Genomic DNA, 19,100 nt, shown 5'->3' with positions numbered 1-19,100 from the left:
CAAATGTTTGCTCTTAGGGGGTAATTGTTGGTCTCTGTGAATTACAGAGTATGGGCTAGACTGACTCTTTCTGTAAAGTGTCTTGAGATTACTCTTGATTGACTCTATGATTTGTCACAATAAATAAAATTCAATTAAAACAATTGTTATGTATGAATAGCGGACCACAGAATGACGTGATCAACCAATAAGAATGAGCATTTAACAAAGCGTGTACTGTAATACATGTTTATACATTTTTCAATTGATACATTTGAAGTACTGTGGGACAAAAGAGTTCCAGCTCTCACTGTCTGGGTGTTTTAAATGACAATGTTTTATTTTCATACACACATAGTGTGCGTGCGTGCATGTGTGTGTGTGTGTGTGTTTATGTGGGAGTAAACCCATCTCTGTGCTCTGTTAGTCCCCCTCCTTTATCTTTCCTCCATTTTCCCCTCCTATTTCCTATCACCTCATCCCTGGTAAAGGAAGAGAAATAAAAAAACATTTGACCACTTCCTGGTTCTCATCCAATTGCAGTCCATTATCAACTCATCATAAGTGACTTGCGTTTAATGGAGGTATTCAGAGAGTCCAAGGTGGCATTAGATTGAAGACAGTTGTGATTGAATTAGTTTGAAATGTTATCTCCTGGATGTGGTTTGTGGTGTGTATTCGGATGTGGACACTGATACATGAAGTCTGCATCTAGCTTTAACATAATGGATATAATGCACTTTGAATCATGAAATATGTATCATAGAATTGAGCTGCATCTGAAATTATAGCAATGGAACGATGGCTTATGTTAATTTAAAGTTATGCATCAGCATGTTAGAAATGTAACAACACATCCAGCTAACAGCTGGATTCACCAAAATTGGGTCTATAAAAGGTGGGCACTACTTTGAACATTAGGCAAACTCATTCATTTTATAAAATTGTATTCTATGCTTATACTTCTTTCTTATTGTTATACAAAGTCCATATAGTGAAATAAATTATGTACTGAAAAATGTATATAGGCAATTTATTATTTTGGTAGATTTTTTTCATTAACCAATCTCCTTTGCATTCAAACAGTTAATTTCAGTTAGTGAGAATTATTGCTAATTCTTTGACCAATCAGAATTGGTTATTCACCCAGACCGTCAATTAATCCCCCCCCCCCCACACACACACACACCACACACACACACACACACACACACACGGTAATATAGGCTATCACACAACTAATAAACAAAATCAATAAACAAAATTATGCCTAACGACCACAATTATAAGGACTTTCAATCTCTACCTGCTGAGAGTCCAGCCTCAGGTTTAGAGCATCTTTCTTTTGTTGTTCCCAATGAGTAACAATTGCGTGTTTCTAGTTAAATCGCTGTTTTTTTCCCTCTTGACTGTGAACCCAGAATGCTTTAACCAGAAACGCACTTGGTGCTATGAACAGAAAGAGGGAGGGCTATGGACAATCGAGAGGGTGAATCACAGAGTCAGAGATAAACAAGAAAGAGGAAAGAAGAAAGAGTTAGGCAGAGTGGGTTAAGAGATCGATACAGACAGATGAGAAAGATAAAGCTGTTTACTTATAGGCCAGTTGGTCAACATCATACAAAAAGCTACAGGAAGAGAGCGTGGACTGAAGACTGGTGTCACTGAGCAACAGGGATTTCTTTACAACTCTACCTTTCCCGTCAAGAAGAGATACAGCTCTTGGCTATCTGCATACTTCTCGTGTTAGACTTGAGACATAGATTTCTTTCCTTTTCCAACACTAAATAATAATGAAGACGTCAGAGGCATTTGTGGACTGAAATTTGAAACTCAGGCATTCACACACACTAACAGCTGCTTCATTTGGAGTCTAGTTTCAGCCTTTATATTCACAATCCATACATTTTCTTTGTATTACTTTAAATCTTACCACATACACACATACATATTGTTTCATAATTACACATACTGCTAGGATGTGGTCCTGTATAAAAGACTTCTTGACCTATGAAACCACCAAGTCAGTGGTAGTTAAGAGCTGGACCATTGGCATCATCAACCGTGTTGTCCAACTCCTCATCATTACTTACTTCATTGGGTGAGTATTTCCTTTCATTCTGGTGTATTTTAGGATTATGCAGTATTTACTTTGGTCTGGTTGAATGTGTGTGCGGCTGCCAGTTACAGAAATTTTTATTTTTGCCTTTTTCATATTATATTTAATGTATAAGGCATTGATTAATGGATTAGGCATTGATTGTTATATCACATCGACCCTGATTGACGTTTGTTACTATTTATGAGAAACTAATGTTAAAAACAATTATTAATTAAAAAAGAAAAAATGTTACCTAGTTATTTGTGGGGTTTTAGGTTATAACAATGTCTAGTGAATCATTAAAATTATTATACAATTAGGATTAATTTAACTAAATTGAAGTTCAGGTTGCCATACATACTGTATATTCAAATTCTCCTTTTATATAGATGTGCAAACATGTATGAATCTTGCCATCTGTCAAATATGCCATCTCTGACTGTACATGTTACATTTAAGCACTAAGTATAATTTTTTCACAATAATTGCATCTTTGTCCACAACACGTGTGTTTTCTTTAGGCTATTTTTACTTTTTTGATATTAGCAGTGACAGTTTGGTACCGACATTACACACACACAGACACACAGATTAAACAATAATTTCCACTTATTCAAAAACTTATTCAAACAAGTTCTTGATGTCAAGGTATAGCCTGCGGTGCAAGACCAATTCACATATGCAAGTTAGTCTTGAACCTCTCAGTTCATTATGAATTTCCAAAGGGGTTTATCAACGGGTGTAGACCAAAATGCCTCTAGACGTGATTGGATAGATCTACAACCAATCAGATCAACGACTGTTGCAGTTATTGCCATCCCAATCTGAAGATAAAAGGTGTTTTACTTATGGTGATATTGCTAGACCAAATTGCAAATATGATCAAAGCTTCAACGGTGCTCCTTTTTACAGTTATCGTCTCAGACACGCCCCATATAAGATCAATGGTTTGTTATGTTCATGAGTGAAGCACAACAGAAAAGTAAACTAAATAAATAGATTTCTATTCTATTAGACCAGAACAGAACTGTAATCTAAAGTGAGATCCATCATCATTTTTCCCTGTATGATCTTATGAGACTTTATTAGAAGGTAATTTGAAACAAATTACAACAAAACCATTCAGTCATCTAATGTGGGATCCATCATTGTTTCCCTTTGTCAGATCTTGTTAGATTTTCCTATATTGTAATTAGTGACACATTACAAAACAAATGGCTAATTGGTGAATAGATTTCCATATATTAGTAAAGAGGTAAAATAAACAAACGTGGGTGTGATGTTCTCGTTTTGAGTTTGAAATGGCTAGACGTTGTTTGAGTGATTGGTCTACTTTACAGTGAGAATGTGTTCCGGCAGGTCTCATACATATAGCCAAAGGCTACTAATAACTGAACAGTGGCAGTCTCAACATTGAGGCATAGGTAAGCAGCTGCTCCTATGGCGCCATTTTGATGCTAACAAGCCATTACCTGCCATTAGCAGTCCATTGACTGCCATTCATTTTGACATCACTTTGACAGTGAATAAATTTACATCTGAAGTGTTTAAAGACTCTACTTGTCCATTGTTAATTTCTAAAGAAAAAGAAGGCTCCATTACCTTGTGTCTCACGTTATGGCTCCGTAAGTAGGCGTTTTTGTAAAAATAGCCTATTAGAGGAATTACTGAACAGTACAGGAGAAGCTCGCAGGCAGTTTCGACTTACATGAGCTGTTTAGGTTTAATTACTAATGTTAACTAGCATTTTAGTTTGCAATAATTAGCCTGTGCCTATGTTATCTCCTAATACATACCTACGATCTCCGTCTCTGCTGATTGGGAATGATTGAGATTTCTCTGGGCACAGCTACCAGAAGACTTACAACTTTCAGACAGGTTGTTCACATTTACTTCAGCTCAGTTGGAGGCTGCTATCACCGGTAAAGAGCTTCTAATAGCCTTCACTGGTCCCCGCCCAGAGCATTGGGATCTGTCCATTTCTTTAACTGTCTGGCAAGTACAAAACTGAGACGTAGCAAGACAAGTCTAAACGCAAAAATGAAACGAAGTTACCCAAGCGGCTCAAATAAAAGAAACAAACGAAAAGACACCAATAAGCATTTAAATCCTTAGAGACATGTTTGCAGATGTGCAAAAAAGTACCAAATCTTTGGCGACTAGACTCAACCGCTATACAAAGGGTTTGTATTTAAGGGTAGAGAACATTCATAACCCTTGGATAGACAAGACAGAAGATGATAGAAGACAATAAAGCTAGAAGAGCAAGAGAAGGACAATAAAGAGAGGAAGAAAAGAAAGACAAGGCAGAGAGTTAAAACAGGCATGAGGAGGAAAAGAAGGGATGAGGACAAAAGAAAAGAAGGGACACAGACACAAAAGAAAAAAGGTAATCATTTACCAATACAAAATGTAATATTATAATTTCTTAATCCCATTGATTGACTGCTGTTGTTTTGTGTTATCCTCTCACTTCATGGCAATACTCCAATCAAGCACACACCCGCAGACACACACTCCTTCTATAAGCACCCATTCTTATGAAGATGTTACCAAATTGTCTTAATATGAGGACTTGTTCTACTTACTTGGCGTTTTGGTGAACTAAAACATCTTTGATATCAGATGTCTAAATGTAAGTAAGGTTCATGGGTTCAACACACGGCCATATTATAATATTTTAGAATGAAGTCTGAGAGAGGCAACCTCACCCAGTAGAGTGTGCCCCCTGGCTGAGTCCTGGGCGGTGGCCCGATTTGAATCTGATCGGTGCCCCCCCTCCCCGAGAGAAGTAATGAACTAGACCTTTCTGTTCTTGGTCAGGACAATTTTTAAATGTTTCTATCAGCTTGGACCTATTATACTGCAAAGGCCTAACCTTTCAGTTTTTGCTCAATGTCACATGTGTTATTTTTGTGTGTGTGTGTGTGTGTGTGTTTATGTGTGTGTGTTTTAGGTGGGTGTTTGTCAATGAGAAGGCCTACCAGGTGAGAGACACGGCCATTGAATCCTCAGTGATGACCAAGGTCAAAGGTTTTGGAATTTACAATGACAAGGTGATGGATGTTGCAGACTACGTCACTCCTACACAGGTATGGACGGATAGTTGGATGAATGGACAGATGGATGGATGAATGAGTGATAGTAGGATACAATAATGGTGATGTGGCATGTGTTTTCCACAGGGAGCTTCAGTCTTCTGCATCATCACCAAAATGATCACTACAGAGAACCAAGTTCAAGGATACTGTCCTGAGGTCAGCCACTGTGACTACCGCTGCTGCAATACTACCATTATTAGTGCCTCGCCATTGTTAATATTTCCACCATCATTACAACTGGTTTATCAGCATTAAGGTGCATTCTGAAAAAAAACAATCAAAAAACAAAAACAAAACACTGGTATACATAAATATATACACAAACAAATACATATATGTAAACGTGCTGTATTTATATACAGCCCATTTACTCATACCAAGATTTATCCACTTGATGCCCATACTTTACAATGTTTACTCATTTCTTCCGCTAGCTCTGTGTTCCTTGTAGCTCTCCCACGAATCATTGCGAGTTTATTTACGGAAATGAAGGCACACTGAATGTGCCTACTATACTATATGGGTGACAGCGAGAGCAAACAGTATCGAGTCAGGAAGGAGTAATCCTCCAAGTCAAACTAGTCTGTGATCAAAGATATTCTATAGCAGACAAGATGGCAACATTTTGCAAACACTGCAAACGCCCCGTTTAACGTGTGTGTGTGTGTGTGTGTGTGTTATCCAGAGTGAGAAGAAGTACATCTGTACCCACGACAATAACTGCACAAGGCACCTTAACAAGCCAGGAAGTTATGGTGAGATCTTCTCTATGTTTCTTTTTCATTCTCATCAGATTAGTATTTGAGAAACATGTTTATATGATTATTAGAATTATTATATGTATTGAATATTTGTTGAATCACCATGTTGGAACCTATATTTTTGGGTGGTTTTGCATATAAGCTTTTCTTTCCCTGCTCAGGAATTCCGACAGGGAAATGTGTTCCATTTAACACCACTGTCAAGCTGTGTGAGATAAGAGGATGGTGTCCTGCCGAGATCGACACCATCAAGACGTAAGATGATACTGTGCATGTGATAGAAAGCTTTTTATAAAAAGCTTCACAGAGCTTTTCACAAGACTTCAACAGAGCTTTTTACAAGACTTCATATAGCTTTTTATGAGGCTTCATTGTCAGTGTTCTCTATCATATCGAGACTATCTCTCCACCCCATGAAATATTCCATATGTATGGATGATCCCCCTGAGGTCAGGTACGTGTGTACTTCTTTAAGACACACCAGCTTGCCCAGGCACTCCCTATTTCCTAGTAAGCAACTGTGCTGGCGTGGAATCACTGATTGATTGATCTCTGCCTGAGGAGTATGGTTACAGAAAATGTGGGTTACAACAGTGAATCTGCTTACCTGTTGAGTTAGGAGCCTGTCTCCGAGCATCCTCCGTTGATCATTTTTTCCTTATAAAATAAAATAAAGTAGCCTACATGAAAGTAGCCAACAGTTTTGACTGTCTCCGGGAGCCCGAGGGTTCCGTTGCAGCGGCTGCTTGTCCTGCGTGTCTCCATTTAACATTGTATTACTTGCGTCTTCATGAGATGCTACACCATGTATACTGAGCAGTCAGCTATCAGACAGAAAAAGACACTTTTGTGCTGAGCCTGCGTGTCTCTGCCTCGGCATAAAGCCCAGGATGGTCAGGTGCTGGAGTTCTTCGGCTTGAAAAATTAAGTCTGGTGAAAGTGGCCGTTGTCCCCAACATGAAAATAAAATTAATCAATATTGAGAAGTTGAGACACGTGCTGCAAAGCTCCCGTCACTGTTCAAGATAACAGGCATAAAGTTCCACTAGTTGTGTTAGCAAGAAGCTATCTGTCACTCTCTTTACATTCTAGCTGTGAGTAACCGGGAACAACAACAACAAAGTTTATGTTGGCACAGGATTGACGGTGTACAGTGGGGTCCTGGCAGGTTCCCTTCCTCCCTCTGTCTTTAGGCTTCAAAGAGCAGCCTCCCAGTTTCAGTGTCTGTGTCCCTCTTCAGCGTGTTGCAGTCGTAACCTGACACGCCTGATGGGGCTCCTGCTGAGCACAGACATCATGTTGCCTGACAGGCAGAAGAGACACCTCTGGCAAGTTGGATTAATGCCCCTGCTCTCCTCATTTTGGTATGGCGAAAGTGGTGGATTCACATGTAGAAGTCACATCTATGCTCTACTCTGAGGGCGGTGTTGTGTCGTGCGGACAGGACATGGACAAAGGGAGTGACTCCATTGTCAATGATTTGGATTTGGACAATGGAGTCATTCTCAGCAGGGTGGCCATATGTCTGGACATTACCCTTCCTGTAAACCAGCATTCCTCTCTCAGTCAAAACAAAGAAAGTACGAGGTGCAAACACTCCATACTGGTAGAATCCTGATTGCATAAACCTTATTGTCTCACTGCCGGCCACTCACAAGTGGTATAGATCCAGCTTGCCTGTGGGCCTCTCCCTCAAATGCATACAGCCCTCCTCTATTTTCCCCAGCTCAGTGAGACTTATTGTCCAACCCCAACCGGCCCGTCAGACACCGCCTACTAAGAGCCTGGGTCCGACCGAGGTTTCTGCCTAAAAGGAAGTTTTTCCTCGCCACTGTCGCACTGTTGCTTGCTCTGGAGGAGACTACTAGAACTGTTGGGTCCTTGTAAATTCTGGAGTGTGGTCTATCTGTATAGTATCTTGAGATAACCCTTGTTATGAATTGATACTATAAATAAAATTGAATTGAAAAAATTGAATTGAATTGTGAAGAGGGGGTGAGCAGGGACCTGAGGCAGAGCTCTTGTCCTGCCAGCAGCCTCTGCTTATGCCTGCTGCTGTGTACAGGAGATTTTTGGACAGTGGCCTTTCCAGGCTGTAAAGAGGTATAGATACCTCTCTGGCAGAGACCATCAATGGTCTCAGACAATGTCTGATGGTCTCAGACAATCAGCCAACCGTCTCAATGGTTGGCTGATTGAGGGCCTCAAAGGGATGATGCCGCTTTGCCAGTTGCAGCCACATTCTCAGGTTGACTCATGGCTTTGCCTTCACCTCATGAGATTGAGGACATCCATATAGTTACACTCACCCTCCTCTATTTGAGACCTGTTCACCGGACTATGGTTGGTCTTGTAGAGGCTCAGAGCCTTCCTCTGGTGGCTGAGGGTGTGTGGCCTCCTGTCATTTCTGCTGACCCAGCTGGAGGGGAAAGTTGGTTCCAATACTGCAAGGAATTTTGGCTGTGGTCTAGGCAGTGTGTGTTTGTGCTTCCACACTGCATGAGCATGACTGCTCCCTGATTTCCTGGTTTCTCAGAGGCTCCCTAAGCCCGGGGGTTTAAAAGTCCAGTCCTTTAGTCTTTCTTTGGGTTTGACCATGATCCTTGAAGCACTTCTGCATCCTTCATGATCAGAAGTTGCTCTCCCATCACATCGGGTTACTCTGGCATACCTTTGACTGAAGAGTAGACAAGGTCCTGCCTATTCAAAAATAGCAGTTAAGGCTGCAGGTTCTTGCAGGACAAAAGTGTGTCCATTAGTAGACACGGAGCCTTGTTGCACTGTCTTGTTGCACTGACAACATTTTTTTCTTTGAAAAGAGAAAATGTTGTCAGTGAGGCTTGAGAAAATAATGTTTACTATTAAAAAACTGTTTATGTCTGTATGTCTATCTGTAAGTTCTCTTCTTTTATGTTCATCCCGTCACCTCTCTTTCAGTATACCAATGAGGGAAGTGGAGAATTTCACCATTTTCATTAAGAATAGCATCCGCTTTCCAACCTTCAACTACACCAAGTATGACAATAATGATTTTAAATATGATGATGATCATGATGATAATGACAACGATGACACTGACGCACGACATGTTCAAATGATGATATGTCTGTGTGTGTGTACAGAGGGAACTTCCCTACTACCATCTCTAAAAATTACATAAAAGAATGTAATTTTGACATGGTCAACAACACCTACTGCCCTATCTTCAGAGTGGGAGACGTGGTCCGCTACGCACAGCAGAACTTCACTGAACTAGCAAACAAGGTAGAGTCAAGAGATGTTTTTACAGTTAAGTCAGATGATTTTCTGGTCTCTCAGTGCTGAGCATTACAATGACAGCATTTTCATTGATTTTTCCTTCAAAACAGTGTTTTTTTTACATAATTAAATAAATCTAGCATTCCTGTCCCTAGGCTAGACAATACATTGAACCAGGCAGCGCATTATTTCTTCCATGTTAGGCAGTGCAGATTAGCTGTATATAAATGTAATTCCTAGGAGACAGTGCTAAGCACTAGCACACTCATGCTTATGTCTCTCTTATTTTAAAAATTCTGTCAGGGAGGAGTGATCGGAATAAAGATCGGCTGGATATGTGATCTGGACAAGTCAGATGACCAGTGTAACCCGTCGTACTCATTCACGCGACTCGATGCGATGTCACAGAAGAGCGATGTCTCACCGGGATACAATTTCAGGTACTAAGCAACATGTTTTTTTTTTACTTCAGTGTAAAGTGCATTACAATTAAAATCTATAATTAGATGTATTTACAGTCCAGAGGGGATGATTCTAAATATTAAATTATTATCTTTTTAGTACCAACATCCCCTTTCCTCTAGCAACAAAATGAGACAAGAACTTCCACTTTTACACCAAAAAAATAAAAACCAAAAGGCAGATTACCATGGATTTTTTCAAGGATGTACCCTGACCATGTTGAGCAGTCTTTGATATCAACATACATTAGTTTGCTGTGGATATTTATGGCTCACAAAACGTAAGTATCTAAACTGCCTATTTGTAGAGTTCCTATTGTAAGAACAGATTTTTCATTTAAAGTTACTACAGGGAACTTTCATTTTGTGTTGATCTTAGCAACCCCTCAGGACAAAAGAGGTAGTGTTTCCATCTGGATCAGCGGGTGTCACTCCCTGATGTGAGTTGAGTGCAGATTTGAGACAAGGGAAGATGTGAGTTGCGCATGCGTCCCTTTGCGACATGTAGCATACAAGACGCTTCTGTTATGTCAATATAGTCAAGATGGACCTACTTAACAAAGTTTGTTCACTGCTGGCTACAAGTTAGCATCAAACATAAACTTAATAGTCACTTACATAGCGTTTTGAGTAAGCAATCAAACAATCATAGATAGCTAAGTTTTTGAGATAATTTCCATCTTCTGTTATTGTTTGTAATGAGAAAAGTTTATTATTTTATGGATTATTTCATGGATTACACAAATTTCAATTTCAATGACAAACTGTTTAAATCTGAGCATGTGCAACTCACATCTGCACTCGACCAGAGCCGGTCTGACTCGACTCTCATCGGGTATGAAGCCTTAAGCCGTAAACCGTTTAAATCTGAGCATGCATGACTCAAATCTGCACTTGACTCACATTGGAGAGTGCAGAGCGGAGTGGGAAAGCTAAGCTCCTGGTCAGAGGGGGAGCTGCTCCTGGTGCAGAGCTCTTAACCCCCAGCCAAAGCTCCGACTGCAGGTTGATCCATAGTTTCAAGTGAAGGACACCAACCAGCAGAATATTACATAGGTATATTTAAATTGTGGCTTTTTCATAACCAGTTAAAACCCCTTGTGGTAACTTAAGGTCTTAAACATTTTATAATCACGAATTCTGCAGCAAAACCTCATCAGGTAATCAATCAGACTACAACATTTCCAATATATCAGTGACTGATCATTTTGGCTAGTCCAGATCGGAGCTAATAAAATAAAAAGACAATAGCCGACCTTCTATCAAACATCAGCAATATTTGCTTGCTTTTCATACTTGTCTTTGAGTGTGGTGTAAACTACTAAACCAGTTAGTTAAAAAAGCTATAACAATCCTTAATGTTCAACACCTTTATTGTTTTTGATGATTCTTTTTGAATATTTTGTGTCAGGTTGTTAACGCTTTTACCATTGTGTTTATTTGCTCTCTTGACTGTTGCAAATTGCTTTTATCTATGGTTTTAAATGGGATATATACTGTAAATAATCATTTATGGTTACGATTTTTTTTCTGTTACACCAAGAAAATGTGTCTCAGTTACACGCTAAAAACTGTTTTCTTTAACAGGTTTGCCAAATACTATAAGATGGAGAACGGGACGGACTACCGGACTCTGGTCAAAGCCTTCGCTATTAGGTTTGATGTTCTGGTCAATGGAAATGTGAGTATATCTTAGTGTGTGTCATTTTTTGTGTACTGTCACTGAACACTATCCATTATGAATAATGACAAAGAGATATGGATCTGTATGTAGTTGTTTTAACACCTTGTTCCTCTTTATAGAATATTAAATATATATACTATGGCACCAGTTGCTTTGGTATCTATGCATAATACTTCTACAGTGTTACCATAGTGTTTGGGACATGAGACAATAAAAGGGTTAGTATCTTTAACATAATTTCAGGTTATATCAAGTAGTTAATCAATGAAAGTTGATTATCAATTGTCAACATTTTTATAAGGGAATCAAATGAACAGAAAAAGTCATTTCTTTCACAACTACATGTACAAAGGCAAGTATTAATAAAGTTTATATGTTTAACACTTATTAAAACAAGTATTACAAGTACTTTACAATGAACACAAAAAGGCATTACAAAACGATACACAATGTTTAATTATTAAAGTTTAAATAACTAGTTAAGCAGTAGGAAAAAAGTGAAACAAACTTAAAACCAATTGTAACCCGTTCTGAACGTCAAGATTAAAGCAGTATAACACAATAGCTAAGAATAAAAATAAATCTAATGATTAAATGAAGAATAAGATAAGAAAGCCTTTCAATAAAGATAGGTCTTCAAAAGTGATTTAAAAGAAGATGCTGATGTAGCAAGCAGGATTTCCCCAGGGAGGTTAATTCAAAGCCCAGCAATACTTCCTGATTTCTTACAGTGCAGATGCATTTGCTGCTTGCTCTTGCTTCTGCTTGCATTTTTCTTCTAGCTTTTCCTCTGTGAGAAACTATCAACATCAGCTCCTGGATACTTATAAACCACTAGACTATACATTTTTTGTAAACGTTTTGATATCGCCATATTTCAACATTTTTAGGATCTCCTCAGTACTGCGTGGCCTACCAATAGCACAAGCCTGTACTGCAGTGACTGAAAATGTGGTACTTAGTTAAAGCTAATTGGCAGCAAGATTCTTCCCTTCTCCACACCTCAACACCTCAAACCACACTAGCAAACAATAAGGGGTCTCTAAAGCTATCATTAGGCCTACAACAAGCCCTAAGATTGTGCAGCGCCCCTCAGTGATATTGCACTTTACCCTTTAATAATATTTCAAAGGAACAAAAACAAACCCAACTAAAAAAAAGAAAACTAGTTGTAGAAATAAATGCCTGTTACATTAAGTGAATGTGAGAAAAAACGACAGACAATATTGCAATTGCAGACAGTCCTATAAAAAAATCAAAACAATATTAAACCACTTTCCAGAATATTTTTAAATAATACAATTCATAGAATGGACACTCTGTCGTACCTTCAAGTCATTTAGCTTTCATTCAGACCAGCAGCATGTTTTTAATGTCCTCATGACCATTATTAGACAGGAAAAACAAAAACAATGCTCTGAACATCTCCTTTACATGTTTGATAAATTTCACGGTACATAACTTACATCATTACCTCTGCTTCAAGATTGAGCTCATCTAAACAGCTGAATGTTTGGCCTGCACGCGTCGCACACACTCCGCTACACTTCCTGAACTGCGAGCCGAGAGAGAGAGAGCGCAAATTACCTGTGTCCGTAATTAACCTCCGCCCTTCCCTGGGCCATGACGTCACACCCATTACATAAGGATAGCCAATTAATAATGGGATAGGACCTGTACAAATGGGGTACATTACGGAGAATTTGGGACACTAAACTGCACGCAAATCGGTGTAGAGTTTGTGTTGATTAGCCTAGATAAACATTGAAATGTGTTAATGAGCTAATTTGCTTGTTATTGTTGATTCAGATTTAAAATTATGGGAGGTGAGCCACAAAAGCTTAGCTGTATGGTCGGAAAAAGTGGATGTGGGAGCAGAGGGTTCATTATTTTTTTAAACAGAAGGACGTCGGACTAGTGGGCAGTAGTACCAACGGGAATTCTTCAGGTTATTGAGAGGTGGGAACATACGGAAATCTATGCACAGATATGGTCCCTACGTAGCAAGGCAAGGCAAGGCAAGGCAAGGAAGCTTTATTTGTATAGAACATTTCAGCAACAGGGCAATTCAAAGTGCTTTACACAAAATCAGTTAAGCAGATAAAACACAGGTACAAACAGTTAAAAATCATAAGCATTAAAAACCGGTAAAACACATGAATAGACACATAAAACACATGAATAAAAGTTACAGTGCAGCATAAGAAATTTAAAGAAATGAGCAGTCATTTAAAGAAAGGCAACATCAAAAAGAAAGGTCTTCAACCTTGATTTAAAAGAACCGAGAGTAGCAGCGGACCTGAAGCTTTCTGGGAGTTTGTTATGAGTATGAGTATGAGTGTTGTTTGATATGAGGAGCATAGAAACTGAAAGCTGCTTCACCTTGTTTAGTTCTGACTCCGCGGACAGAAAGTAGACCTGTCCCAGATGAACTGAGAGGTCTGGGTGGTTCATAGTGTAGTAGCACCCTAATCCATAGCATGAGTGCACCTCCCCAGAAATTTAACTACATGTCGTGGCAATGCAGGCTGCAACAACTTTGATTAGTCGGCTTAGCTGGGCTTAGTAGTGTTGCATTTCCCTCTACTCATTTCCGGAATTTCGTAGTTTCTTCCATTCAGCAGTAAATTACAAAAATTCTTCTTGACTACTATCAACACTCTCTGATGAAACCATTGGCTGGTTGTCATTTGCAGTTTTCATTTTTTTGGCAACAATACAGATTAGCGCCAAGCTGTTCCATTTAGCGCTCCCCCTAGAGGCCTGGGGAACTTCCTTTGTGTAATCTGGATGCAGCGTTTTTCATTGCATTTGATTTTGGTGTTTGTGTGCTTTTCTTTTTGCATTGCTTCTACTGTTCTTTTTGCATCATTTCTATATTTGCAGCACATTTATTTATTTGGATGTCTTTGCATTGTGTTTGCTGAATGCTGCACTTGTTGTCAAATTAGCGAAGACGTTTCTTAATTGGATTGTGTTTTGTCTATTTTCTCTATGTTATGTCATCGGCAAGCATTTGCGTGCCAGTTCTGTTTAAGTGGAGCCTGTCCGCTCCAAAAAAAAACTCTGATCCCAAAAGACATTTGAATTGTCTATAAAGCCCATGCTGTTGTATTCATAGACAGAGGACAAGCAGGTGTTAAGGCCTGAAATGAATGAAAACACTGCGGTGGGAATGTTATACAGTGTTAAAAAAGTTAGAAATGCGTGTTTTTGTAACTTGGACTGCTGTTTTGGAATGTTGCTGTTACCTACATGCATGATTTTATCAGCCTATGTGTGGGATTTTATTATGCAAGGACATTTCTGCATAATGATACACAGGAGACTTAAGCATGCTGAGATAAATTGCTTTTCTTCCATCATAGGCAGGGAAGTTCAACATGATCCCTACCCTCATCAACATGGTGGCAGCCTTCACGTCAGTGGGAGTGGTGAGTTTTACTGATATGTTTGAAACAATCAGCGTAAAAGCTCATTGTACAGCAGGCGTTTTTCTCTCACAACTGATAAATGGAGCCAAACCTTCCCCTTTAATTTCTGATATAAGCATTATTTCAAGTACAATTTGACCTTTCAACTCATTTGAATACATTACAAAAACGGATCAACAATGTTCTCTTATCATTGAAGCATAACTGTGAACTGTGTTGAGTTTTAAAACATGAACAATGAGCTTTGAAGGAAATGTGGGGCTGCTGTCTTTAAATTAACATCTGTCATACTCTTGCTTTGTAAATAAAGGTTATTAATATTTGTATTATTATATAGGGCACAGTGTTGTGTGACATCATTCTGCTGAACTTCCTGAAAGGAGCGGAGCAGTACAAGGCCAAGAAATTTGAAGAGGTAAAATACTCTGTTTTTAATAAAAGTATTGTCATAATGTGACTTGCACTTCATTAGATTTGAGCTCATTAATCACAGTGTTGGTTATAACTAATTAGTGGTTTGCCAACCCCTAAAGCTGCATGAATTGATTTGAACAATTTGGGGGCACTGGAATAAGCTGTAACAACACGTAAAATACGGACGCCGTGTCAGGTGCCTTTGGTCTTGCACTACGAATTAGTTGGATCTAATTTAGAAGTGTTTAGATTAAGAAGTGTTACAAAATGTATCTTGTTTCAAGAGAGGATTTCTAATTTTGAGTGTTCAACTTTACACTATAATCTTAAATCAAGCAAGCTTGTCAAGTTTATTAACTGAAATAAGCATGGGTTTAAAGTAGACACGAAACTTTTCGAGTGTCAGAATGAAGTGTGTTGAAGCATATTATTTAAAAAACAATGACATAAAAAATTACATGTTAAATGCAAATAGATTTTTGGTTGGTACTAAGGTTTGCTTTTGCTCTGGCACTCCGCCATATTGCTGACGCGTCACTCACTACGTCATGCAGTTGGTTGGTTGGTTGGTTGAGTTGGCACAGTCAGCAGTCACAGCTTCTATTTCGCCAGAGAAACAATTTAGATAATATAGAAAATATGGCAGAAGATGAAGCAGATAGGTATTTTGGAGGTGTTTCCAGAAACCCAATGGCTTACTCATTTAAGCATTCTTGAGTTTCATGCCAAAAAACTTCCAGACGTTTAAGAGGCATAGCGTGAAAGTGGAAATTTTTTCCTTTATTTTTCACTCTATAAAATGAATTGCTGCATCCAGGGACAATACTGAAGTGTCCTCCTTTGCATCACTTCTTAGTTTGAGGTCCTTTATTCTCCATGAAGTCAGGTGTTGTCAAAGCTGTCACTAGTTAGCTGGTTAGCTCTTGAAAACCAAGACAGAACTTCAAAACCGGTTCCAAACCAACCAACCGTCTGATGTTGCTAAACAAAAACAAAATGGCGCTACACCTGTTTGAAATATGTAATGTTGATTACTTATTGTTTAAATCCAGTATCAGTGACAGTGTTAAACTTATAATATTTTGATAGAGGGGGAATCCATCTTGTAAATTATGCTAACAATATCCGGTGTTTCATTTCCACTTTAAGCTTCTGGATAAGGTGAAGGGTGTTAAAGGCATAGACAAGACATGAAAATCAACAAAACTGAAGAATTTGATGGATGACTATATGTGTGGTAATATACTAAAGAGAATCATGTCGACCTCTCTCTCTCTCTCTCAAACATTGTAGGTGTCAGACAGCCCGCTGGATTCCCATAACAATCGGTTGTACCGCTCCCAGCTGTCACTCAGACATAGCGAGGCCGTCATGAGGTCCAGTGACTCAGGGGCATTCTCTATTGAATATTACAGCTAAATGGACAGTAGCAACAGCCAATGATCAGGGAGCAGTGGCTTGAGAAACACAAATGTGGGTTTGGTTTCTCTAAAAATGTTTTATCGACTATAGGCATTCAGGGCAGACTATATATGATACATTACTTAATGTTACCAATATGTCTAAAGAACCTTGAATTGTTTCCATATTCTGAAGTGTTTCAAAACCGCTAGATGTGTCAAACAATATATTCTTATAATTCAAGTCTTTGCATGGTGACTCTTCTGGCATGTGGAATTGGCTCAGAATTTCCTGAGCAAAAAGGAAAATGATTTCATGCTTAAGCTCTATTTGCTTGTTTTGCAATTTGTGTAGAAACTGCTGTAATGCACCACAACTACATTATTAAAGCTCTGTGACATAAAACAAGAATAAACAAGGCAGCTGACATGAATTGGTTCACCTGCTAGGCCTTCTTTAATTGCTCTATTGTGCTTTATATTCTGAAATATTTTATCTGGGTAATGGAGCTGGATTGTGGAGTGGTTTGACAAAAGCACCCATTGTGTCTACAATAATACATAGACGGCGTTTCAATAGTGGTTCAACATGCCCTCTTTCACTTCCCCTAAGCACTTGCCCTCGGGGTTATCCCTGCCGCCATCTTAAGGGTCTCTTCAATTGTCTAAAAAACTGAAGTGAACTTGGTGACATCAACCCTTGGAGGGCTGAGGGAGTGAGTCAACAGTCATGGTCACTCCAGAGGTGGACCCACAATCAGCCACAATGCCTTGCAGTTATGCATTTGGTGAAGGAAAATACATCCATGGTTTGGTAATAGTAAGGTATAACTGCTTAAACTCCTGTTGGTGACCACCAAAGAAGAAGATGAATAAATGCATTTGAACTTTTTTAGTTTTGTCAGTGTTAGCTTTATATTTTACTGAAACATGTTTATTTACTTTGTACAGTTTATTTACTAGATAGTTGTATATGTGGTTTCTTTCTTAACATTAACATTATTTGTTGCATGGAAGAAATTCCTTCTTTGGGAGATATAAGCATTTATCACGAGACAGAACACAAATTTCTAAATTTGAAACTCATGCAGATGATGAGTACCAAACCTCATTGAAATTAGTCTGCAGGTATTTATGAAATGTGAAAAGCAGTACCAATACTTACAAAAATAATATTTACAATAATGATATTGCATGACAAGCAGACGTAGAATGAACATAAAACGGCAATGGAATTCCAAGAAAATAAGATGGATAAGAAAACACACTTAAAGCAGTATCCCTAAATGTAAATGTGCTGTATTTATATAGCGCTTTTTTAGTCTTAACAACTACTCAAACGCTTTTACATCATACAGGAACCATTCACACACTGTGGCCGAGGCTGCCGTACAAGGTGCCACCTGCTCATCAGATAAACAGTCACACACATTTAAACTCCGATGGCGCAGCATCAGGGGAAACTCGGGGTTCAGTGTCTTGCCCAAGCACACTTCGACATGGGACTACAGGACCAGTGATTGAACCCCCAACCTTCCAATTGGCAGGCAACCGCTCTGCCACTGAGCAACAGCCGCCCCTCAATTAAGCCTACAATTGGCGGTCGATCCGTGGAGCTTGGGCGGAAAGTGAACAAGGGCATGTGTGTTCCGTTTCAATTCAATTCAATTTTATATATATATATAGGTCTAAATCACACCAGTTATCTCATTGTGCTTTTCGTAAAGGAGCAGGTCTAGACCGTACTTTGTGATGTTATTTACAGAAACCAAAAATTCCCACCAAGAGCAAGTACTAGGCCATAGAGGCAAGAAAAAACGTCCTTTTAAGAGGCAGAAACCTCGAGCAGAACCAAGGCTCAGGGTGGACGGTCATCTGCCTCGACTGGTTGGGGGTGAAGGAGAGAGAGAGAGAGAGAGAAAGACAGAGAGACATGGAGAATTGTGGCAGAGGGTGGCAAGCAGAAACATGGGGGCAGCAGGTGACTCCAACCACAGATCCAGACTCCACAGCTCCAGAGCCAGAAACACCTGCAGGAAGTGATAGGAGGAGAGAGGAGAGGGGGAAGAGAGCACAAGACTACAGGGGTGAGAGAGCGGAAGACTCTGGGAAAGGGAAGAAGTCGAGTTAGTAACATGCATAAATGGGATGAGGTTGCATACAGATGGAGAGAATGAGGAGAAGAGAGGTGCTCTGTGCATCATAGGATAGCAGCGTAGCTAAGGGATGGTTCAGGACTCTCCTGAGCCTGTTACGAGCAGAAACTGGTTAAGCCCAAATGCAAACAAAACAAAGTACAGAATGATAGTCTAACAACATGATAGGTTTATCCAGTGTCCAATGTTGGGGATGAAATAATGAAAGAAACCAAGTCCAAAACAAATCCAATGTAATCCAGGGTGCAGAACGTGAGTGGTACCGTGTCCAATAATCCAGTGATCCAGGGTGGAGGGCAGGAGTGGTGGATGGCAGGAGTGGAGGTGGAAGCAGGAGTCAGGTTCAAGGAA

General features: G+C 39.3%; 1 protein-coding gene across 1 annotated transcript; it reads left to right on the top strand.

The window, feature by feature from the left end:
* The first annotated feature begins 1,515 nt into the window (after positions 1-1,515).
* p2rx3b (purinergic receptor P2X, ligand-gated ion channel, 3b) lies at positions 1,516-17,403 on the top strand. The gene is made up of 12 exons (XM_034859572.1): positions 1,516-2,080; positions 5,037-5,172; positions 5,266-5,337; positions 5,867-5,936; positions 6,104-6,197; positions 8,880-8,957; positions 9,065-9,206; positions 9,504-9,640; positions 11,249-11,342; positions 14,714-14,779; positions 15,117-15,194; positions 16,487-17,403. The coding sequence occupies exons 1-12, from the start codon at positions 1,959-1,961 to the stop codon at positions 16,610-16,612; spliced, it is 1,215 nt and encodes a 404-aa protein (XP_034715463.1). The 5' UTR covers positions 1,516-1,958; the 3' UTR covers positions 16,613-17,403.
* Positions 17,404-19,100: the final 1,697 nt, after the last annotated feature.

This window comes from Etheostoma cragini, chromosome 2 (genome assembly GCF_013103735.1).
Source record: "Etheostoma cragini isolate CJK2018 chromosome 2, CSU_Ecrag_1.0, whole genome shotgun sequence".
NCBI lineage: Eukaryota > Metazoa > Chordata > Actinopteri > Perciformes > Percidae > Etheostoma > Etheostoma cragini.
The sequence above is the reverse complement of the archived record's forward strand: the minus strand, read 5'-3'. Positions and strand labels throughout refer to the sequence as shown.

Coding starts and splice junctions, on each gene's coding strand:
- p2rx3b (XM_034859572.1), top strand. CDS start 1,959: ATGTGGTCCTGTATAAAAGACTTCTTGACCTATGAAACCACCAAGTCA. Junction 5,937..6,103: donor TAACAAGCCAGGAAGTTATG/GTGAGATCTTCT, acceptor TTCCCTGCTCAG/GAATTCCGACAGGGAAATGT. Junction 15,195..16,486: donor AGGCCAAGAAATTTGAAGAG/GTAAAATACTCT, acceptor CAAACATTGTAG/GTGTCAGACAGCCCGCTGGA.